Source organism: Podospora bellae-mahoneyi, chromosome 5, assembly GCF_035222275.1.
Source record: "Podospora bellae-mahoneyi strain CBS 112042 chromosome 5, whole genome shotgun sequence".
Taxonomy (NCBI): domain Eukaryota; kingdom Fungi; phylum Ascomycota; class Sordariomycetes; order Sordariales; family Podosporaceae; genus Podospora; species Podospora bellae-mahoneyi.
Window position 1 is genome coordinate 942,864 of NC_085884.1, and position 23,454 is coordinate 966,317.

At 52.7% G+C, this 23,454-nt stretch overlaps 8 protein-coding genes across 8 annotated transcripts; 4 read left to right on the forward strand and 4 right to left on the reverse strand.

Annotated features, from left to right (window-relative positions):
* The first annotated feature begins 139 nt into the window (after positions 1 to 139).
* Positions 140 to 2,689, forward strand: QC761_0075910 (uncharacterized protein). Its single transcript, XM_062872765.1, has 4 exons — positions 140 to 630; positions 687 to 1,790; positions 1,839 to 2,002; positions 2,052 to 2,689. The coding sequence occupies exons 1-4, from the start codon at positions 526 to 528 to the stop codon at positions 2,554 to 2,556; spliced, it is 1,878 nt and encodes a 625-aa protein (XP_062730590.1). The 5' UTR covers positions 140 to 525; the 3' UTR covers positions 2,557 to 2,689.
* On the reverse strand, positions 1,809 to 2,213 carry QC761_0075920 (uncharacterized protein; the record flags this gene model as incomplete). The annotated part of the gene is made up of 2 exons (XM_062872766.1): positions 1,809 to 1,991; positions 2,163 to 2,213. 2 exons carry the CDS (start codon positions 2,211 to 2,213, stop codon positions 1,809 to 1,811), a joined length of 234 nt encoding a protein of 77 aa, XP_062730591.1.
* Positions 2,690 to 2,814: 125 nt separating the features above from the next.
* On the reverse strand, positions 2,815 to 4,803 carry QC761_500150 (uncharacterized protein; the record flags this gene model as incomplete). The annotated part of the gene is made up of 1 exon (XM_062879275.1): positions 2,815 to 4,803. One exon carries the CDS (start codon positions 4,801 to 4,803, stop codon positions 2,815 to 2,817), a length of 1,989 nt encoding a protein of 662 aa, XP_062730592.1.
* A 1,575-nt stretch (positions 4,804 to 6,378) lies between these two features.
* QC761_500140 (uncharacterized protein) lies at positions 6,379 to 11,185 on the reverse strand. The gene is made up of 4 exons (XM_062879274.1): positions 10,640 to 11,185; positions 7,985 to 10,582; positions 7,119 to 7,926; positions 6,379 to 7,056 (listed from the first exon to the last, which is right to left on the reverse strand). Exons 2-4 carry the CDS (start codon positions 8,367 to 8,369, stop codon positions 6,648 to 6,650), a joined length of 1,602 nt encoding a protein of 533 aa, XP_062730593.1. The 5' UTR covers positions 8,370 to 10,582; positions 10,640 to 11,185; the 3' UTR covers positions 6,379 to 6,647.
* RIM20 (pH-response regulator protein palA/rim20) lies at positions 10,657 to 14,283 on the forward strand (the record flags this gene model as incomplete). Its single annotated transcript, XM_062879273.1, has 4 exons — positions 10,657 to 11,510; positions 11,566 to 11,806; positions 11,869 to 13,829; positions 13,890 to 14,283. Exons 1-4 carry the CDS (start codon positions 11,503 to 11,505, stop codon positions 14,281 to 14,283), a joined length of 2,604 nt encoding a protein of 867 aa, XP_062730594.1. The 5' UTR covers positions 10,657 to 11,502.
* A 297-nt stretch (positions 14,284 to 14,580) lies between these two features.
* QC761_500120 (uncharacterized protein) lies at positions 14,581 to 16,427 on the forward strand (the record flags this gene model as incomplete). Its single annotated transcript, XM_062879272.1, has 2 exons — positions 14,581 to 15,313; positions 15,370 to 16,427. 2 exons carry the CDS (start codon positions 14,581 to 14,583, stop codon positions 15,840 to 15,842), a joined length of 1,206 nt encoding a protein of 401 aa, XP_062730595.1. The 3' UTR covers positions 15,843 to 16,427.
* A 1,834-nt stretch (positions 16,428 to 18,261) lies between these two features.
* Positions 18,262 to 18,573, reverse strand: QC761_0075970 (uncharacterized protein; the record flags this gene model as incomplete). Its single annotated transcript, XM_062872767.1, has 1 exon — positions 18,262 to 18,573. The coding sequence occupies one exon, from the start codon at positions 18,571 to 18,573 to the stop codon at positions 18,262 to 18,264; it is 312 nt and encodes a 103-aa protein (XP_062730596.1).
* A 333-nt stretch (positions 18,574 to 18,906) lies between these two features.
* On the forward strand, positions 18,907 to 20,190 carry QC761_0075980 (uncharacterized protein). The gene is made up of 2 exons (XM_062872768.1): positions 18,907 to 19,463; positions 19,525 to 20,190. Exons 1-2 carry the CDS (start codon positions 19,221 to 19,223, stop codon positions 20,092 to 20,094), a joined length of 813 nt encoding a protein of 270 aa, XP_062730597.1. The 5' UTR covers positions 18,907 to 19,220; the 3' UTR covers positions 20,095 to 20,190.
* The last annotated feature ends 3,264 nt before the right edge of the window (positions 20,191 to 23,454 follow it).

Genomic DNA, 23,454 nt, shown 5'->3' on the forward strand with positions numbered 1-23,454 from the left:
GTGGCCGTTGTGTGCAACCACTGTCGCACATGGGTGTCCAACGACCCAAACTCCAGGTTGGCAATCATGCCCCAGTTGGCATCCAGCCCCGCGTCTGCGGCGGGCGTATGGCTCGGCACGGGGGTTGTTACTTGGTAAACACCGTGTCACAGATAAGAATGGCATTTGTCCTTCCTTCAACAGACGCCGACAGCGTCAAAGATAACGCCGGCGGCTGTCGTTGGACGCTACCCTGGTCGCGCCGCAGTATATTGAGCACTGTGCCGCTGCTAGACCGCGCCCGCGCCGCAGCTCGCATGTCCCCCGGCCTGCACGACTTCTCCAGACGATTCCAGGAACCGCTTCTAGAATAGCGCCGAGAGCTGACCCCGAGAAGGATGACGGCACAGTCCAGCTTACAGAATGCCCTGTCGGATCTGCCCGCGATTTATGTATCCAACAAAGAGGGCGTCCAAAGTCCAAATGCTGCCCGCGGCCCGTCGCCATTTCCTCTCCTCAACACGCTGAAGGTCCCGGTGCTGAGAGATGGTGACAGTCACAGTCGCAGAGCTTTCGGCTATGGCGACAGCGGCTCCGGCCTCAGCCGTCGACTATGCCGACGTGCTTCGGCATCCCGAGAAGTACTACCAGGTAATATAGATGCCCATTCCCACCAGTTCGGCTCAGTTCTGACACCTTGTCCATAGGGATTTGACCTTGTCTGGATTATGATCTCATCAGCCTTGGTCTTTATCATGATACCATCCCTATCTCTCATATATTCCGGCCTTGGCAATCGTTCATTCGCGTTAACACTATTTCGACTTCCTCTGATCACGGCGGCTTTCGTTGGCCTTCAGTGGGCACTCTGGGGCTATCTTGTCACCTTCACCGACTCCATGCTGCCCTCGAACTGGTGGGGCGGAGAGAACCGAGCTGGTGGACTGCGAGATGTGGCAGGGCGGCCTGTTGTGGTGGGAGATGGACCCGACGAGTCTGCCGTTATTCCAGAGCTGGTGTTTGCGTTATATGAGGGTATGTTTGCTGCATTCACCGCCGCCGTGGTCTGTGGTGGAACCATGCACCGAACACGACCGAGGCGCTTCATCATCTTCATCAGTCTTTGGTCGTTACTTGTCTATGACCCTGTTGCGAGATGGACATGGAGCAGCAAGGGGTGGCTGAGGGAACTCGGGAGTTTGGACTTTGCTGGTGGAACGCCGGTCCATATCGTCAGCGGAACGACGGTGGCTGCTTTTGCTGTCTTTTGCTCCATTGAATCGAGGGGCAACCTGCTCGACTTCCTCATCGACGCTGGCCACAAGGTTTGGCGACGAGTTCAACATCTCGCGTATGGTGTGTGGAGCATCCTGAGAATTGTCATCTTGTTGTTTACATGTGGACACCTCAGAGTCCCGGAAGGAGAGGACGCGCCAAACGAGGAGCTATCAGAACAGGGCGTGGAAAGCTTCCCATACAATATCAACTTCGTTGTGCTTGGAACGGCATTTCTCTGGTTTGGTTGGGCTGGCTTCAATGGCGGTTCCGCTTTGGGTGGAAATTTGCGGGCGGTCTCGGCATGGACTGCCACCCATGTCTCGGCTTGTGCTGGCGGTGTCACCGGGATGCTCTGGATTTGGCTGATGAAGGGCGTGCCAGAAACCGACGTTGAGCTGGAAGGTGGCGATCCCCGGGACGAAGCTGCCAGAAATCGTGCTATGGCAAGACAGGCCTTCGATCGTATTTCGGTATTCTTTTTTTGCGATGGTGCCATTGCAGGACTGGTGGCGATCACGCCGGCAGCGGGTTATGTGAGTTCGCCTGACGCTTCAAGTGTGCCCTGTGTCTAACATGTTCAGGTTCCCGTCTGGAGCGCTCCAGTGTTTGGTGTTGTTGGTGCCCTTTGCGTCAACTTCCTGAAAAAAGAAGCCGAAATATTCCTTCGACATGACCCTTTGCAAATCTTTGCCGTGCACGCCGGCGGCGGTGTTGTCGGCATGGTTCTCACTGCTCTTTTTGTCGAGTAAGCATCTGCCTTCAAAGGTGCTCAAGTTGATACTGACCTCTCCAAGCTCAACAACAATTGGCCTTGATGGTCATTCGACCATCCCGCACCCCGAGTTCAGCACTGCGCAACGTGTGGGCTACCAGCTCGCCGATGTCTCGGCGGGCATGGGATATACCTTTTTCATGACACTTGGAATCTTGTACCTGATGAAGTTGGTCGCCTTCATGTTTGGGAAGTCTTCTTGGAGCCAAACAGGGGTGTATAGCGACTCGAACAGGTTGGAGGACAACTTCCAAGCCGTGGTTCAACAGCAATGGCGCGGTGATTTGGATCCTGAGGGGCGGCCGTTCGGAAGGCTCGTCGCCCCATCGCTGCCCCCGGCCCCCTCAAGGCCTTTGAGAGAGGATGATATTCACTTGGAGCACCTCAAAAACCTGCCAAGTCCACCGAGGAGTGCGACTTCAGGTGCGCAAGTGCCTCCATGGGGCATGATGCCGGAGTTGCCAGGGAGCCAGGGAATGCCGCCATGGCCGAGTTTACCGAGTCAGGGATTGCAGCCGCGCACGTAAATGAATCAAAATAAAAGTAGTCTAATTTGAGAAACGGGAGTTATGGGAGGTTCAATGCACGATTTCTTTGGGATGCTCTGTGGCATGTTTGATCGAAAAGTTAAAGACGTGAATCAGAGCCACGAACGCCAAGAGCCAAGCGATCAGCCCGATCATCGAACGGGATCTTTTCAGCGACTGAAAGGCCGGTCTTCCTCATGCTCTTGTGAAACAGCAATAGATATTCTTTTCTCTTTTTTTTTTTTTTTTTTTTTTTTTTTACATATATGGCGGGTTTGCAGATCTCCATCGTAACGACTCTCTTTCATGGGCAGCAATAGCAGGGATTGAGCTAAATCTCTTGTCTTCCTGCCGCTCCTTCCACATGTCATCAAACACACTCGCCATTTCCACCAGTACAATCCGCCTTTTGCCGCCGGTCGAGTCCACCAGAAATTTGATGCCTGATACCTCCGCCATCACCGCGCCTCTCGACTCGACAAGACGAAAGAACTCTTCGGCACTGGCACTCGATGCAGTCTCCTCACTCATCTCGCCTGACCAGACCAGTGGTTCAATCCACGGTTTTACTTTGACAGCTCGACCATTTGAGTTCCGAGCGGTTTTGGAGTTAACAGACTCTGACTGGGCACAGTATTGACATGGGAGTGGTTCTCCTGCTCTGCCTCGCTTCTCTTGTTTAGACTCCGTCGCTGCCTGGGCCATGGCTGTTCTAATCAACCTCAGCAATTCAGTCTTCGTCCGATGACCCATTGAGTCCTTCACATTAATATGCGCAACAGCCATGTTCCAGAATTCATCGATCGCTGCCTCATGGGCTCTGTTTGTTAAAGTTGTCGGAAAAGACATGTCCAGAGGTGTTTCATTCGACGACCTCTTATTCACGTCCTGCAACAGAGCGTCAAACTCCCACAGCCACACAACGCCTTCTGGAATGATCTTCTTTTGGTCGGATTCGGAAACCACGCAAGTCTCCACCAAAGTCCGGCACTGCCTCTCAAGTCGCTTTAACCGGCCTTTCGACAGACGAATATCTTGACGCAAAGAGTCCAGTGTCCCAGTCACCTCATCCTGCGTGTCCTCTCCCAGAGCCTCAACACGCGTTTGGGCCAAATATCGAAGCAGAGCGAGACCGAGAACGTCAGGTGGAGTGCGACGAAACAGCTTGTTGGCGCGGTGTTTTATCTGATCCGGGAATATGACAGACTCAATGGGATTCATGCCCTCTGGCTCCCCACCAACCCCGAGCAATCGAGACACACTCAGGGCTTTGTCCCGAGCTCGAATCCACCGGATGCATTCGTCACGAAAGCACGTATCGCAGTAGATCCCTCCTTTTCTTGCCGGCCATACCCGATTTCCATCCTTTCGCTCATTTCTGACCCCCAATAATACCGGGTTCCATAGTGTCGAGTCTACTTCAGTTTGCGGACATTCAGCACCAAGGTTTGGGATCGACACCTCCTCCAATGCCTGGTATGTCTCCGCCTGCGCTTCTGCAGCGACTGTTGGCGGCGGATCATTTACCCGATCAAACCCGAAGGGGCTCTGATTCCCTATTCGAGTTCTCAAGTTTAAGGGGACGACAGAGGAACGTCGTGGCCCTGGCGGGAAAACTTCCTGCTGCTGTCTAGTTGCCACAGGGCTGTCTGGAGAAAACGGAATGTAGTCGCCTGCAGCTATCATCTTGATCATACTCTGCGTGGGCGAGATTCCAGGGACCACGTTTCCTCGGTTCGCCTTATCCTTTGGCTTCGGTGGGCTTCCCCCCCTGTCTCTTGTCTCGTTTGGTGGCCATGGTGGACCAAACGGAAGGTAATCCTCGCTCATCTTCGGATCATGATCATCAATTCTTTCTTCCTCTGTGGGACTATCCTGATCAGTCCGTGACGCCTTACGAGCTGATTTATACATTTTCGATGGGTTGGGACGGCCTTTGATGGACCGAGTCGTCGTCTGTTTAACAGAGGTCCTGCCGCTGGAGGACGCAGAGCTCTCCGTGACTTTGGGATCCCACCATGGTACATCGATTGGATCATCGGTGTCAGCATTTGATGAAAGCGACCGTGAGGAGCTTTGCGATGTGGTTGTTGGCGGTTGTATTCTGGGGAAAGCCCGAGCCCTTCGATTCGCCCTTGTATACTGTGTGGTGTCAACTCTTGGCTTCTTGCTTGGTGGTTCGCTATCAGGGTACAGCTCCGAGAGCGGCGTAAATGGGAGGGGTCGTGCTGGTTGTTTTCCCGTCATGATGGGGAATCATGGGGGAGTCCCCGGCTGTTGTGTACTGTGTGGCTCGCGGGCTTAGAGCATTCTGGGGATCTTGTCGTTGGGTCAAAGGTGTGATGGCCCGTGGAGTGTGTTTCTGGATGAAGTGGTTCTATTTTGGACAAGCTTTACGTGGTTGAAGATATCCGTTGGATTATCCTCCTGTTCAAAGCTCACCTTATGGTGCCTGGTTCGACTTTCTTTGTTGCCACCCATTCCACAGAGTCTCGGGCCCCCACAAAGTGGCAGACTTTGACGACACGCTTGTTTCCGGCAGGTTTTAAGTGCGAGCATTGTCCACTTCAAGACAAAGAACTTATCCATGGCTTACCTACACCATAACATGGCACCGACATTACTTGCGCAGTGGTCAACAATGGCTATCGTCGGCCTTGCGCTGCCCCTTTTTCTTTTGTTTACAAGTTGGGAAAGGCAACCACCGGCCTAACTACAATCAAATCCAAGACGTTACCAGAGATTATCTTTTGTTGCAAATACTCCAACATAAGATGGCCCGTCTTTCCGTCCGCCTAGGCATCAACCCACGAACTGCCTTCCCTTTCGAGCATCCAGTCGACACAGCCCCTAAATCGTCACCCACACCCAAAGGCTGCCCGCCATCACACCATAATGGCTCAACCCGCGGCGGCTCTCAAACACGGCAACAAGTCAATCCCAACGCCATGGATCAGGCACCCCGTTCCCTTCTCCGGCCTTGCCTCGCTTACACGCACGAGGTATATTTTGCCGGTTGAACACTATGTTTTTGCATGCGCGGGCCGGATGTATCATGTCGCGTAGTTGGGGCAGCCCGTGGGAGCCAACTTGCCAAGGTCCGGTTTGGATACTACTCTATATTCTGTTATCTTCCACTTCCCATGTGTTGTCAAATAACCCTTTGAAGTCAAACCACACTAAGCAGCGGCCCCTAACCGGAACCTACCTACCTAGTTGCACCCCCAAAGCCAAAACACACTTCAATGTGAGCCAGCCTAGCGGTGGTGGGTAAATCAAGCCATGTAGCCGCACTCCCGGCGTGGCGCCCTGGTGTAACTCGACTGATTACCTCCGAGCAGTAAGCCACCAACCTGACTCCCACCCCTCCCCCCTCACAAACAATATTACATCTCCGGCCGGGATTACCAAACCTACAACTCCCTATTCCCCCCGAAGTGAGCTTCCCAACTACCGACTGCAACACCAATCAAACCTCCCCCAAAAACCTAATTATTCCATCGTGCCCGGTGCCAAAGTGGCGTTAATACCGAAAATTCATGCCAGACGCTACAGTAAGCCCACAATTTGCTGCATTATCTTCAGGGCAAGCCTTTCTCTGCCTTAGTTATTGTACATTGTCCATACTCAAACCTAGCATAATGCCCGTTCATCACAAGGCAGGCAGGTCCAGAAAAGTGTTTCTGTTTCTTCCACAAAGAGGGGGGGGCTTCCTGGCCAGAATCTGCTGTGCAACATGCCAAAAGGCGCCACTGTAACCACACCATTGTTGATCCGGGCCCCTGACTCCGGATCACCACACCATGTTCTCAACCTCACTTCTTTCTTCATACATTTCATTTCTTCGCAAAATTCTTGAAACCTTTTCTCCCGAGTAAAAACAGTGCCCTAGCTAATAATGATACTGGTAACAAAAGAAAACAAAGACTAAAAAATGGTAGTAGTAATCCAGCCTCCCCAACCAAAGATATTGACGGCTACATGACCCCAGCATTCACCCTTCGCCCTTCCTGACCAAAGCAGAAATTACATACACTCTATTGCCAATGTGTGCTCTGTTCCATTGCCCTCATCTTTCTGCACCTTCCCCACTACACCTTCAACTCCCCCATAACCTCCTGATAATTCGACAAGATCAGCTTCGCCATCTCCTCACTCCTCACCTTGAAGCTCAAATGATACGGCAACGGCTCTAAAATAACATGGCTGTTTGTCGCCTGCGTGTCAATTGGCACTGGTACTCCCGTGCGCGGGCAAATCTTGGGACCAGATTTGAACGCCCAGAGATACGAAGCTCCAAAGACAAACATCTCGTCATCGACAATATTCTGCCCGAGGCAGGTGCGTCGACCCCAGCCAAAGCTGTGCATGGCCTGCCCCTCGCGGAAGTTGGGGTACCTGGTAAGAGGTTCTTGATACGTGGGCCACCCGGGCTCGAGCCAGCGCTCGGGGCGGAAGTTGTCGCCGTCGGGGTATTTTTCGGGGACGCGGTTGAGACTCCTATGCCAGATTGTTAGCAATTTCATGTGAAGATGGATGGATCCGCAGAGAAAGATACATACCACTCGCAAGCGAGAATAATAGTCCCCTTCTTGATGGGAACCCCCCTAAAAACATCATCCCGCTCAGCCTGATGAGGAACACCAAGCGGAACCCCCGACCTCCACCTCACCGTCTCCTTCAAACACGCCCTCACAGTCGGCAAGTCAGGAAAGTCTTTCATAGTCGGCATCCTGCCCCCGCAGACCCTGTCAATCTCCTCCTGTGCCTTCCTCTGCCACTCCGGATGCAGCGCCATGGCCATTAAGAAAAACTTTAGCGGTCCACTAATCGTCACTACACCGACTAGGTTCACAAACCCAATCATGCAGCTCGCAAAGATCTCCTGCTCCTCTTCCTGATCCAGACTCTCGTTCCCTTCCCTCTTCAATTGCTCAAAATACCGGTAGGCCCACGTGTCGTTAGGGAGCGTGCCCTTTAGCATCCTGTCCTTGGCCAGGCGGAAGTTGTTAAGCCACCAGGCCCGCTGTTCCTTCTCGCGCTTGATCTCAAAGTTGTACCATGGATTCATGAACGAAGGCAGGTGCCAGAGCGGCGTGACGGTGTTGGTGATGGGACCGGAGACGCTCATGCAGTGGAGGGTGGTGTCGGCGCTATCACCGTTGGCCTTTCCCTGAGTAGCGTCATCCCAGGCGAGTCGGGACATGACACGGCCACAGTACTCACGCGTGTAATCGAGGAATCGGGCGGGATCGATGAGGAGAAGGCCGAGGTAGCGTTTCATTTCCTTTTCGCAGTGGCCGTAAAAGTGGTGCTTGTATGCTTCGGCCATAGCGGCGTGCGCCCACTTACGCTGCGTCTTCCATGTGTCTGAAGTCGACAGATTAGTTCGTGGCATTCGATGGGAGCAGTGAGAGAGAAGTCTTACCATGACGGTCCATCAAAGCAGAGTATCCAACCCCTTCCTTGTGGTTGATGAGAGATCGAATCTGAGGCCGACCGGAGTAGATGTGCCCTCTCTTAACCAACAGCTCCTCCGCAATCTTCTCGTCCGACACGATGATGAACGTCTGATCCACTGCCCTGGTCTGGAAAATAGGTCCATGTTCGTCGGCCCACTCCTTGAACTTCAACCACATGGAAAACCGGGGGAGGTCATGAATACGGCCTACAAAAGGATACTGCTTGGGACCGGGGAACTTGGCCACCGTGGTGACCGACTTCTTCTTCTTCCATGACAGGATCTGCTGGATGGCCGAGTAGACCAGACTGGGGATGGCGAGATAGAGCAAGATGAGCGTGAGGCCCTCCATTTTGGCTTGGCTGCCTCTTTAGGTATTCACGGGAAGGAAGGTGAGAAGGTGTCTGTAAAATGGTTCGATGATTTGCAGAAATAAGGTGCAAGATCAACCAGGGGTCGAGGTCAACGATGAATGTGTCCTTTCCCTTTTGCTCGTTTGCTGACTCTTCAACGACCTCAGGGCTGAGAAGGGCGGGGGGTTGACAGGATCAGGGCGCTTTCCGCCTTTCTGAAAGGCAAGAGCCAAGAGCAATGGAAGCCAGGGCAGGTGGGATGGGCGGATGGAAGTTATATCTGTCTCATACCAATGCTCTTTCCCTTCCGGGATCCGAAGACAGGACGGTCCGTTGCTGTGTGAGACATTGCCCTATTAAGTCAAGTCTGTCACCCGGAAACGTCGTACATCTCGCTTCCCAGGACCACAGCCGATATGGCGCCAGAGCTGCCAACACTATCGCAGGAAGCTCGGTGGCCCAACCGCTTCCGGCTGCGTGTTTGGATCAGACAGTGGAGAGAGTCCGTAGAGTGGGCGATGGCGGCGGGCATCTTGAACAGGCTGTTGGTGCGTATCCTGGTCTGTGGGATTCCGCGGGCTTCAGAGGTGAGCATGTGGCTGTAGCTCTGCCGCGCCGTAATTAGGTCTTATTCAGGGAGTATATTATCTCAAAGTGCCTAGGAGACAGATGTGCGATTCAGCCTATTATCTGCCGGGAAATGTTGCACTGTCTAGCCCACTTACATCCGTTCCGAAGGAGAGGCTCGCGCCCCAAGAATAGTCAAGACCGGCTTGAAAATGTGCAGAATAATTGCCTTGTTCCCATCGTTCAGGTTCATGATGCACGAACTTCCCGCTCCCCACAAACTAAAATTCCCTCCTGTACCCGGATTCCCTTTCCTGGTACGCTCACAACAGCGGCCGGGGAGGCACCAATAAGATGTCCAGGATCCAGCTATCAAGGACTGTGCCTCATCATATCCTGTTGGAGTGAAAGAGGGCGATGGAGGTGAGAAAGCCGTTGACTATCTGGACGATATTAGTAATGTCACTACCGTAACGCCGCAGCCGCCCTGTCAGCGCGAACCGTCGAACAATGCGGTGTGTTTGTGCGCAGGTGGCCGTCTCAAGTAGTGCTACAATGCCAGTACGGCAGAATGCAGTGGGTTCCATTTCCGTTGAAATTCTGTCTCACCACAAGGCCGGAAACTGGCAGGGGGTGGTGCTGGGCACATGTGTGTGGAGGAGATGGTGGCAGGACATTATTTGGGGATGTCCGCCACAGCATCGCTTGACAAGCGAATGAAGAGCCACACCATTCTTGAATGGGCCAGGCAGAACATGTCAGACGGGAGCGCGTTGGCGACCAGATTCTTGGGACAACAATCCTCCGACTTTTGTTGCATCGAATCTGGTGCCTGTGTCTGAATAAACGACTGGATGGAGCCGTCACTGCTATTGATGGCTTTGCACGTAAACTCGGATAATTCTGCTCACTCCGGACCCGAGAGCAACAGCAATACCGGTGCTGCCCTCACCACACTGGCGAGGAAGCATATTGATTTTTGACGTGAGTAGCCCGCCGGCGGTGGGAAAGAGTTGCCGGCAGCTTTTCGGCTGGTCTGATAGTGACAAAGGCTGAAAGCTGCATCATTGTGAGACCATCTCCACAGCTGCTGTGATCGCTGTCGCACCACTGCTGCCATCTTAGACACCAGGATCGGAACATTGCAAACCAGATGCCGTGTGTAGGCCACACAGAACCACCATTGTCAGCATCGGACTAGAGTTTGTGTCTTCTCGCAAAAGGGTGCGAAAGACTAGAATCATCAAGAGTTCTGTCGTGTGATGTTGCCTTGCTCAGCACGTGATTTGGACTTGGTATCTCGGTTCCATCGATGATCACGGCAGTACCTTAGCTCTCAGACCCTGAGCCTCGTCTGGCCTGGGTTGGGATCGGCATCGATGTGCCGTGGCTTCGCGCGGAACGTACTAGACGGCGCTTCTTCGGATCGGAACGGGTTGTCTCCAACCCACTGGAAAAGAAACCAGGTCGGGAGCTGATTCTGGTCAAGCAGATTGCTGCACGCAAGGGATGCCGGGATCCAAGACGCGTGTTTCGCCGCGTCTGCTATGTTGATCGCCCTTCTTATGTGCTTGAAGAAGGAAGGGCGAGCTGTGATACGGCAGCTTTGAAGTCGGGACCGAGACTCGCATCAAAAACCGAGGATCTGTCTGTAAAGTATTAATGTCAGTTCCACGCCGTGAGAAAGTTGTTGACCTCTCACTTCCAGCTTCTGAATGTCCTGCAGAACATCGTCAGCAGTCAATGATGCAGCTACGTGGCCGTCTGGAAGTTGAGACAATCTTGATATGCCCATCGCCTGGTCCATTCATTCGACCAACGAGTAGACATCGGAAATCAAGCCGTTCACCAGAGCCAGCAGACGTGGAATCTCTACAAGGCCAGGCAGGCCGGGCCGAGGGTGCCACGGGGTAGAGGCATGATAAACGCCAATTGGAGCTGCATCTGGTTGGTCTGAAAAGTTGTTGCCCACCATCGCAAAAGTTGACTGATATGGAAGCCGTTGGATTATGATTCAACCCCCAAGCGGGTGGGGCTTAGAACAAAACGGCCTCCTTGTGTAGCGATGGCGTTCCTTTGTGTTCCCGAACATGGAAGAGGCTCACGCTACTGAGCATACCGCAGGAAGATACTCCGTAAGCTGGAAATGGCGTTGCAGGCTGGATTGGCCGTCCTTGGGCCCTGTGGTTTTGGCGGATCGCAGGTGAAAACGGAAGCCACCAATTGCAAGCAGGGCATTGCGTTGGTGTTCCCAGTCGGCATCGAGAAGGTTGCATCCCGAGATCGGGAGCAGTTTCAGCGGGAAGAACAGCCTGGAACCCCTGCTTCCCCGAGAGCCCCGCCAGGCCACTACCAGCTGGTTCCAGCTGCCTCTCTGGTGCCCAATCACCACTTCCAAAATGACCCCGCCAAATACACAGATTTGGTGCAACAGCCCGCCTGATGTCATCTTGCGCGCGTACCTGGTGAAGGCACACGGACTGCTCGGGCTTCGGGACCACGCGTTCAGTTTTGCAGCAGAGTGAACAGTGTCTCGCGCGGTTGCTCGAGACGGATTCTGTCAACATGACAACGTGAGTCTCAACTGTCGTGGTACTTGTTATTGACATCAGGCTGACAGCGGGGCAGCAACAACATCCTGTCGCTCCCCTTCCGAAAGTCCGTACAACTCTCGCTCTCCTCCTCGCTTCGACAATACATCTCCAAGAAGTATGACCAACACCCGGACATGTTCCGTCATGACCTCGAGGTCATTGACTCCCTCCGCCGCGATGCTATCAATACACGCGAACCCCACTCGACCGGTATCAGGAAACTCCAAACTTATGCCGCCCAACTGGTTTGGATGAGCGGGAAATTCCCAATTGATGTGGGTGCAACGATATCCCTCCCTTGACCACGCATTTTCTGACTATTTATTTTCTTGGCCAGATTGGCGTCGACTTTACATGGTACCCGGCCCTGGGCTACCACACCGAGCACCCCCTCGTACAGAACAATCTCCAATACGAGCTCCTGAACATTCTCTACAACCTCGCTGCTCTATATTCACAACTGGCGATATCGTCGAACCGAAGTGACACCAAGGGGCTGAAGGCTGCTGCGAGCTTCTTCTCTCAGGCCGCCGGCGTGCTATCCCATATGAAGAAGGAAGTCCTCCCCGAATTGCGTATGACCAACCCACCAGACGATATGGACGAGGCCACGTTGGAAGCATTGACTCAGCTCTTCCTTGCCCAAAGTCAGGAGTGTTTCTGGCAGAAGGCCGTCATGGACCAATACAAGGATGCTTCCATCGCCAAGCTGGCTGCTCGCGTGTCTGACCTCTACAATTTGGCAGTGGAGGCAGCCATGCAGAGTGAAGCCATCAGCTCTGCCTGGATCCACCACATGAGCGCCAAGCACCACCACTTTGCCGCCGCTGCCCAGTACCGCGCTGCTTGTGATTGCTTGGAGAAGAAACGATACGGCGAGGAGGTAGCTCGGCTGAAAGACGCTGTCAACTGCGTCACTGAAGGTCTTAAGGAGTGCAAAGGCGGCTACATTAGCAAGGCTGTCGTTGACGATCTCCATGGCCTCAAGAAGCGCGTTGAAGAGGACTTGAAAAGGGCCGAAAAGGACAACGACATCATCTACCTGCAAATCGTGCCGCCAAAACCCGAGCTCAAGATCCTCGAGCGTGCTAACATGGCGGTAGCGAGTGTTCCATCGCAGGTCGCAAAGCCTTACGAATACTTCGGGGATCATGCCGAATTTGGACCTGCCCTGTTCACCAAACTTGTGCCGTTCTCGGTTCATGTCGCTGTGTCCATTTATGAGGAGCGAAGAGATCGCCTTGTCAACAACAATATCATCGCCGAGTTGGAAACCATGACAGACAGACTCCACGAGATTCTTTCGAGTTTATACTTGCCCGGGTCATTGCAGGCTCTTGAGAAGCCGCTTGGTTTACCCGGTACCCTTGTGCAGCACGCCGAGGAGATTCGACAAGCCGATGCGCTGAACAAACTGCAGCGTGGTTTCGCCGATGTCGAGAAGCTTTGCGCCAGTGACAAGGCTGTGTTTGAAGAAGGAAAGGCTCTTCTGGCCGCCGAGGAAGAAGAAGACCACGCCTTGAGGCTCAAATATGGCACACAAAGGTGGGCAAGGCCCGAGTCGAGGGCTGACCCCAGTCATGACGGTGGGGCCAAGCTGTGGAACCACGCAGGTGACATCGACGGATACTTTGCTTCGAGTATGTCTAGTGATGCTGTGGTTCGAGAGAAGTTTGCCGCGGTCAAGGAAACTCTCGCCATCCTCGCCGGCCCAGACCGTGGTATGATGGACTACATCCCCAACAGTCGCAGAACCGAGATCCCAGAACTCCTCAAACCAGCCATAGGACGGCTGCGGGGAGTATACAACGACGTATTACGGCTGGAGTCAAGGAGGAGGAAGCGGATCGAGTCTCTTCGTGCCAGGAGCCGGGCCGATGACATTAAGGGCGACATCATGGCTGAGGCTGCGCGTCTTGAAAGGACATACCCCAACACTCCCATCGTGCCAGCTCACTTTGAGGGCTTCTTTGACAAGCGCCTGGACAGTCTTTATGAGTCTGAACTTGAGGCTCTTGAGAAGGAACAGGCCGATCAGGAGAAGATTATGAGCGAGATCCAGCGGGCCAACCGTGACTTTGAGTCGCAGAAGAAAGTTATTGGCGAGAGCGGCAACCGGGAGCGGGAAAAGGCCCTGCAGAAATTGGATAATGCTTACTACAAGTACAAGGAGATTGTTAGTAATATCGAGGTTGGGCGGAAGTTCTACAATGACCTCAGTCGTATTGTTGAGCAATTCCGTAACCAGGCGCGCAGCTGGGTGAACGAAAGGAGGCAGGAGGCGAGGATGTTGGAGGAGTATGTTGCCCTTTCTTCCCTCCTGACTGTTCAAGAACTATTACTGACAAGCTCTTCCAGTGAACTCGCGATGCCACCGCTAGCATCGCTTAGTATGCGATCCAGCCAGCCCCAGTCGCCTCCGCCGCAAGCGTACCAGTCCCCGGCTCCCTCGTCGTACTACATGCAGTCGCCGCAACGGCAGCCTTTTAGGGCGCCTGCTGTTCACAGTCCTCCTGTTGAGGCGCAGATTCAGAGCTGGGCGGATAATGTGCCACAGCAGCAGCCTAAGCCGATGCCACCTATTCCTTCGATGCAAGGGACTTGGATACCGAATATGGGCATCAAGTTCTCTGAGGCAGGTGCAGGTGGCTCGGGGGGTAGTCCAGGACAGGGTCAGCAGCAGGGTGGTGGGAGCTCTTCGGGGCCTGTGAGGGGGACATGGGATCCTAACAGTGGGATTAGGTTCGGTTGATCTGCGAAGGAGTGTGTGGTAGTGGGACATGTTGTACAAAAGAACCTTGGACGTGTTTTTCCTGGCTTGGATAGGTAGATCAAACTACGACCGCTGTTGTTAAGTGATAATCCCTTTAATCGGAGCTGGAATTGTGCCATACTGTCGGGCTAACATAACGCCGTCACAATGAGATAGTCCCCGAATACCTTGTTCCCGATCGCTGACCAATGGTGTTGGTTACATGATCTGGTTCCACTCGTCCAAAAGTCAGCTACGTAATCATCGACGAGGATTGGTGAAGTGGACAGACTTGGCATGATGCATGGAAATGGAGCCTGGAATGATCGAGAACTACATAAACCGATTGTTCCTCCCGGGTTAGGCTTCATTACTTGCATTACATCACTCCACCGTGACAAGAAGAAGCCCAACGACACAACAACAGCAACATATTCAACCATGGCCACCAACCAAGTCACCCGCTGGGTCACCAACCAAGATGGCATCGAAAACCTCACCAAAGAAACAATCCCTATGCCCACCCCCGCCAAGGGTGAAGTGCTGGTGAAAATCTCGGCTGTCTCGCTCAACTACCGCGACACCGAGGTCGTGAACGGGCTATACAACTACTACGACAAACCCGGCACTCCCAAGAAACCCTTAGTTCCTGTGTCAGACATGTGCGGGACTGTCGTCTCTGTCGGCGACGACAACAGCCCCTGGAAGGTAGGGGATAGGGTTGTCTCGACGTTTTTGCAGTCCCATCTCACTGGTCAGGTTTACCCTGAGCACTTGGCTACTGGGTTGGGGAAGCCGTTGGATGGGTGCTTGCAAGGTTACAGGGTTTTTGAGAACGAGGGGCTGGTGAGGGCGCCGGAGTATTTAACGGATGAGGAGGCGAGTTGTCTGCCTATTGCGGGGGTGACGGCTTGGATGGCGATTCATGGGATGGGGGTTAGGAAGGGGGAGGGAGAGACGGTTTTGCTGCAGGGGACCGGGGGGGTTAGTGTGGCGGGTTTGCAGATTGCGAGGGCTGGGGGGATGAAAAGTGAGTTTGATGTCCAAAATGTTGAGGGAGGATAGGGTTTACTGATGAGATGTTAGCTATCATCACCTCGTCGTCTGATGAGAAACTAGAAAAGGCCAAGGCTCTTGGGGCGGATTACGTTATCAACTATCGGACGAGTCCAGACTGGGAAAAAGAGGTTATGAAGATCACGGGCGATAAAGGGGTGGATGTTATTCTTGAGACGGGGGGTGCTGGGACGCTGTACAAGTCTCTTGACTGCGTTGCGTTTGGGGGATTGATCTCGTGCATCGGGTATGTGTCTGGGCGGGAGGATAAGGCTGGTGAGGCAAGGGTTAATTTGAATCTTTTGGCGCTGCGGAGGACGGTCACGCTGAAGGGGATCATCAACGGTCCAAGGGATAGGTTTGAGGAGATGTGTCAGTTTTACGAGAAGCATCAGATCAGGCCGGTGGTGGACCGTGTGTTTGGGTTTGAGGAGGCCGCTGAGGCGATGAAGTATCTGGCCGGTGGGGCGCACTTTGGGAAGGTGGTTGTGAGGGTTGAGTAGCTATAAAGCGTGGAACTGCATACGCTTATTATTGCCTCTTCAATATTGTGGCTGATAAGCTCTGAATGGCGTCTTATGAGACTTAAAATTTGGCTAAGGTGGGTAAACGGGGCTTGCAGTTTTGGTCCGCGCACAACGCAAGGTTTTCTTTTGTCGAATATTTCCCACACTGTTTTCATTGACGGACACTCTCCCTCTCATATCTTCCATCCCGGCCCACGACACCGTTTGATTTTCCCTGCACCAGCGCGTTAATATCCCCATAAGCAACTTCTGGCTGCCTACTTCATCCTCAACAAGAGGAATAGGACGACCTTCCACAACCAGCTTGTCCTTCATAATGGCTCTTGCAAAACTCCCCACTGAGCTGCAGACCGTATCTGCGAAATCTTGAACGAGGAGCATCGGGATAGTTTGGTATCCCTCTCGTTGACCAACCGACATTTTCGGGCGGTTACCAATACGTGTCCGCTCAGCATTCTGACCTTGACCGTTACGACTGAAGGTTCGGAGAAACTGATCCAAGATTGCTCCCAGTTCCTAGGCCAGAATGACGGCTTCCGTCATTTCCATGTCCTTGTGCTCATCGGTTCAACTATTGTTGACTGGAACTTGGCTGATAATCCGCTCCCAAGGATATATTTTGGGGGAGCTTCCTCGGATGGATTTGATGACGGCTTTCAGAGCCCTACTGCTCTCTGGCAATCGCGCCGACAAGGCATACCGCCTCATACCTGGCAGAGCTCTGATCGATGGGACTAGAAGTGGGGTCCTTTGGCCAACTCCATTAGCCAGTTACCAGGACTCACTGACCTCATATACAAGGCGGCCGAGGAGCTTCCACCATGTCGGCTGCACGCCATCGAAAATAAGAGTGCGATATGACGCCGTGTAACACGGCTTTACCATCACACTTTTCGGCTGTGGATGCTGGAAGCTGTCATGGATGCCTAATATCGCGTAGATCAAGGCGTATGCGCTGGATATGATGGTCCATACGAATATGACCCAACTCCCACAGCGCCCGTTATGGATCCTCATAAATACAATATCATCCGATCTCCCTGACTCTATGGCGTTTTTTTGGTCAACGTCAAATACACCACCGACCTCATGACAAATGTGGTATCCCCCATCATGAATGATGGCAAGTACCAGGGCACAAAACAAATACTGCAGACCGAAGGACTTGCCCTAAATCTGGGCGAGATTTTCGTGTATGCACACCGCTCTTTCATACCCGGCTCATCCAGAAGCGGAGTTCAGCTGGTAGGGAAACTCGGCAATGGAAATCGACGGCCCCCTCCTCTGCCCATAAAGCGGCTCACTGTAAGGTCTTCTCTCGACTCTGGACAAGTTGAAATCTGTCAACTACTGAATCTTAGCGCTCTGAAGACTCTCGAGCTCAATTGGCCCCCGAATGAACAGAGGATTGAATTGTCCGAAAAACTTCGCTTACGTTCCTTGACAACGCTCGTGGTGGACTTGTCTCTACTAGCTCGAGGCCGAAGTAACCATGCCCAAGTCAAGCACTTCATCCGCGCTCATCCAAGCATCAAGCAATTACAGGTACGCGTATAGGATTGGTCAATCGCCTCATTTGTAGGGGAGAACCACCATGGAACGGTGTTTCCAAACATGGAGTCCTTATGCTTTCAAAACAGGCGATATAATGACATGTTCAAGGCCGTCGCCAGTTTGCTGATTTCGGCGTGTGAAATTGAAGGCTTGGGTGCCCTTTACCCCAACGTCAAGTGTCTGACCCTTCCTGTCCGTAGGTCAAGGGGCAACAAGGACGAAGTTGCGTTGTGTCAAACCATTGGCCACGGTTTCCCCCAGGGTGGTGGGAGGAGTGGGAAAACAAGAACTTGTGTGGATTTGAGGAAACAAAGGCTACATAGGATTTTTGTTGCGAACTACCACACCCTTTTGCATACCTTTACCATTGCCACCAATCAGAATGCATCCCACAGGCGACGCCATGAGCTTCTGGGCCTGGTATTCATTCTGGCATGCCACCTTTTCACCAACTCCTTGCCATTTTTATGCCTTTTGTGTTTTCCCTGAAGATATGATCCCAAGGCAGCCGCTCCTACAGTTAATGTGATGACGCCTCCGGTGACAGCCATATCTACAACCGCTGTACCTGCCGCCGCACCCGTCGCCATACCTGCCGCAAAACCGGGCCCTCCACCCATCAGGATTGCCGGTATCATAGCATCCGGATTCCAGCTCTCCCAGCGATCCGAGATCTCCTTTTCGCTCAAATTGTCTACTATGCACCGCAGATGCCAGAGGGCAAATTCTTGGCAGTTCCATAAAAAGTTTTGGTATGTCTTTTCAAAAAGCTCCTTCCATATATCGTTTGCTAAGAATGGGTGAAAATCGATGAGAAATAGGTACCAGTAAGGAGACGGGGTCAGGTATACTTGCCGCATTCTTCAATCTTGTCATCCGGCCATGTTGTCTTGCATTCACCCAAATTAATAGGCTCATATTCAAGCGCTTTCTTTTGCATTTCCTCGATCCATTCCGACTTGGGCTTGATGCGCAGGTTGTGCGATAGTCCGCTTGGATCGTCGGGTGTGGCGGCGACTTCGTAGCATGTGTCGCCCACGCAAACTGTCCAATGGTTGATGGTAGCTTTGCGCCATTTGTTGAGGAGGGGGATTTTGGCAAAGCTACTGATGGGTCGCCTGTAGAGGAAAACGTCTCGTTGTGTTTGTGACATGATGTGGAAAAGGTATCACTGTTTCGATGATGTGTCTAGGGGCTAAGAAGGTTGTAGTAATTACTCTTGGACTTGGTGTTTCTCCAGGTTGAACGATCAAAACCGGAGAAGCCAGAATCGTTATTTATATCTTTCCAGTAGGGATAAGATTCGGAGAATACCTTTTTGCAGGATGCGAGTAACGCGTCATGCCCGGCGCTCAAAACCGAACAGGCCAATCCTAGTGTCCAGACTGTAGCCTGATCTCGTGGCTATGATTCATAGGTAGCACAGCTGTGCCGCCTCTAGATGATCTTTAGTGTGTGTTTGCCCATTTTAAGTACTACAGAGAATCTTCTTTGCCAATCAGAATGGACGGGTACTCCTTACGTCGTGGCGATGCCCTTAGCTCCCGTCCTCATACATTTTAACAGGCTTTCTATCTGGTAAAACAGTGTACGGGCGTACTTCACGCCGTGCAGATCTGCGACACCAGCCGTAAAGGCAGCCTTGGTCTGTACGACCCCAACGTTATTCCATTTCAGAGAGGGGCGACAATACAAACCCGAAATTAATTTCTCGACGTTCTGCCAGTATCACCTGAACAGGATTCCTTTCTTCTTTACCCTGTTGACTTTTGTACTAGGTATTAGCCGTCTGCTCTCAAGATGGAGACATCCAACTATACCCGGGACTCGGGTCCACCCAAGAACTGCGATACAGTCCCCAGAAGTCTCTTTTTCAGAATCTTTGCCTTCAGCTATTCCGCTGCTTTACGCTACCACACCGTCCAGCCAATGCATTGTATCCAGCGCAACCAAAACTATCGCGAGGACAAGCATGGCGTCATCGCAGCACTAACTCGCTTCCGTAAGACGAAATCAGAGGAGCTGAGATTTGTTCAAGGAGCAGTCAGTATACACACCCCACCCCTGAACCCTCAAAAATGATCCAGTCTAATATGGCACCTAGGCAACGCTGTCCGGAGCAGCAGTAATAGGCGTCTTCTCCTGGCCCTCGACAGAAAGAACAGTCTGGATAGCCAAGATGCTCTGGAACTGGAGTTTGTTTCTCTCTTTCTTTGCTCTGATCAGCTCGGCTCACCAACGGCTGCTCCGGCGCTTACCCAAGGACCCGAGTGATGAGCTCAGCGAGGCCGACCTGGCGAGGTGTCTCAGTCTGTTCTTGCAACCTCCTGTCCCGCCTGGGAAGGGGGACAGGATGTTCCAGCGGGGGATCAGCCGCCGTATGGTCTGGTTCTGGCAGTGTCCGACTATGCTTATGAGTTTTTCTTGGGTGTTATTTCTGATTGGGTATACGCTTCACTTGTTGACGCCGGTGTTTGACGCCTCCCTGGCGCAGTTTAATACGGTTGTGAGTTTGTATTTTATGCTTGATCCCCATGGGAGCCGTGTTCTAAATTACGGACATATAGCCTGCCATCGTTACCGTGTGTGGCTGCACAGTTGTGGTTGCCAACTTCTTTTTTTGTGCCGAGCTGTGTCAGAGGCGCATTTCGAAGGCCAGCCATGGGATTATTGAGACCGGCCCGAATGTATCACCAGTATAGCGTGTGATACAGCTAGAGATTTCATCACACTTGAAGGAGAAGACAGTTTTGCACCAGATATAGCAAAGACAGTTAGACAAATATACTCTACAGGCAGGTTTAAAGAAGTCACTAATACACCAAATCTATCTACCTTCCCTCACATAACCAACACACACTGACATGATATGATGAAAGCCTTTTTCCAACCCTACATGTGCTTCTCCCTGACATTGACCCTATCCCAATCAAGACTTCTTCAAACCGACGACAACAATCCCGCCATTCTCTCCCACCACATAGTGACTCTGATTACCGGCCACATCCGGCGGCATCTCGGCCGCCACTCGGAATCCCCGATAACACGACTGACACTGGGCATAGCCAACGAAGACCCGCACTGCCGGCAATCAACAGTTCTCACAGCCAGCTGGCGGTCCGCCTCTGGCACCCGCAAAGGTGTACAACAATCACCCTGCTTGACATATGCCGCCCACACCATCGTTATTCCCTGAAGGAAAGGACCACAATTGTTAGAATCTTTCATGCCTGGAGGTCAGGCAAGGGAAAGAAAGAGAGTCACCCACACTTGGTATAATTCTCCCTCACCAACAAGCAAGCCGTGATCACACTCTGCGACATCCCTAGTGGGAACTCAAAGCTCTGCCTCTTGACAGTAGTAACTCACCCACCCACCCACTCGACCCGAAAGTCGTAGTTCACCCTTTGCTATTCGTCTCGCGGAATGTGATGGAGGCATCCCCGGACCCAATGGTGTGTCGTCGTCACCCATTCCTCTGCGTAGACTGCTAAAATCAACCGAGAACCGATCCTGATCCCCAGATTGAAGGTCTGCGTGCCCCGAAAAGTCGCTCTTCTTGAAGCAGTTGGTTCGGTCCTCTCGTCAACGGCTTGGTATTGGGGTTAGAGGTAGGGGTAGGAACCGTTGGTATGGTCGAGGTCCTCCCCTTAACCCACGTGTACACATTCCATCCAGGCCCGCCGGGGGTGGGTGCCGCGCCTGTGTAATCAGACCACGGCGGCGTGTAGGCTGCCCTTCGGGGGCAATTGGAAGATGTGTATGTTGTCGTTGTTGTGGGCTTCACGCAGCCGGAGGCGGTGGAGGGCTCGGTGGATGTGCAGGTTGTCTTCATGGTGAGCTTGGTGGAGGTCGAATAGAGTCTGCAGTGCACTGTTTTGTGGACGACGGCCTGTCTGTTTACTGCATTGAGTTCACTTGCATGTTGGTGGCGGTGAAGTTCGGTCGAATGGAGTCCGGCCGGTGATGGAGTTTTCATCACGGTCAACCAAGCCGGCAAAGAATGGTCATTCACCGTTTACGATGGAGTCATCGACATTGATGTGGTGTGAGACGGGGAAACTGGAGGCCTGGCTCCTTGACTCCTTGATCCATGCCTTCACTAACGTGAGAGGGGTGTTTCTACCGGAAAGAGGTCCGTACCCTCGTAGACTTTTCGTTCTACTTCAGGGCAGCGATATCTCCATCTTTTGCAGGCCCACATCTCACCTACCCTGAGTCGTAACATCTGCGAACCTTTGGGCGTCACGATGGCCACTCTGCCTATCCCTTTCCGGCGCTGAAAGAAGAAGGCTGCAGCGTTGCTGTTCCAGCTCAGTCCAATCGTCTGGGCCCTCGTCTATCCGCGTCTCGGAGACATCAATCAGCCAGCAATGTAAGCACTCTGCCACCAGTCCCATGCCCAGTCTTTTGCACAGGACATGGTGTGGTAAGCACAATTGCCAATTCCAAACGACAGACACCAAGCCAACGAAGATGTCACCAACCACAGCAGGGTACTTACTTTGGCCAGTCAGGATGCGAACGTTTATGGAACAAGGGACACCGATGGGCCTCGATTGCTTGTATCTCTGCACGTGGGCAACTTGCGGTGCAGCCTCATGCGTGCTCAACCGCCGCGAACTGCGTTACCCAACCGTCGACGTCCATCCTTCAGGAAATGCTACTTCCAGTCTTCGCAAGCGAGTTTTCCATCAGGACCGTTTCATTTAGTCACCGCAGGATATAGACAGAAACCCGACTTCAAACCTGGGCTACAGCCGAATCGGTTTGGACCAACAGTTTGCTGACTACCGCGATTATCACCTGCTTATCCTCGAGTAGAGCCCAGAGCAAACGGTTGCCAAAGAGAGAGTAATTACGGATGTTGATGGCAAGGCCTTCCAAATAGGAACCAATATGGTACATGGCCGTACTGTCGTGGCCATTGTGAGTGACAGAGCCGTGTGGATGGCCCATTTTTGGGAAACGGCGGAGATAAACAACACGCATCATAAATTGTTCAGGTAGGTGCACTGAGCTCGGGTGTTCGAAGACAAGTTGTTGCTAAGGACGCGCTGACTAACGAGTGATAGCAGAGCAAATGTGCTCAACTGGATTAGGGGGCGAGACTTCTCTGGGGTTGGAGACCCAGTGAACCCTGATTTGTACACCAAGCCGACTGATCGCACGTCGGACGTGGCGGACGCCTTCCCTACCTACCTTACCTGGTTAAATGCAAATACAAGTGTCGTGGTCCTCCCAGTTTGACCTTCACCTCAACGTCCCTCCCAAATCAACCGACCTGATCTCTAGCATATATGGTATTCAATCTGAACAAGTTTCCCCTCAAAATCCTGCTAGACATCTGCGAGCTTCTCGGCGATGCGCACGAGCCCAGCCTTCGATGTTTCGAATTGGCCAGCAAGGCCTACTCAATTGCCAGTATTTTATTACTTCGCAAAATCACCTTCAACATCACCACTACAACCCAATTTCCAGTCGATATCCAGAAATGCACCTGACTCCTTCAACGAGATAAGAATTTCCAAAATGTCCGTCGTCTTGTGTTAGTTGGTTGGGAGCAAACATTCAAGCTACATATCGACAATGAGGATAGCCAGGGGGTCGTAGAGCTATCCAGCCTCAACAAATGGCAACTGGGCCCTGCCCTTTCTGTCGACTGGGTCATTCACTATTGGAGGCTCCATGGAATCCCCGAAGACACCGACTTTACTCGTGGTGCCTTTGCGCACAAAAGAACGGCCGGTACCGTGTACAACGAGGATGCCAAATGGGCGCCACTGGCCGAGTTGATCCGGCTAATGCCAGCGCTGGCCGATGTCATTTATCAGTGGCCGGTTCAGTTTCCACCCTGCTTGTTGCAGGCCCCCACAGCAAGAAAAATAACCATATCACGCGGCTACATTTACACACCTTCAAGCTGCAGATGCTGGGCCAACACAACCTTTCTGCCGCACAGAGCATCGCTGGTGACCCTCACGAGCTTGCCCTGATTAGATCGCCTTGCCTTCATGCTATCTGGCTGGAAGAC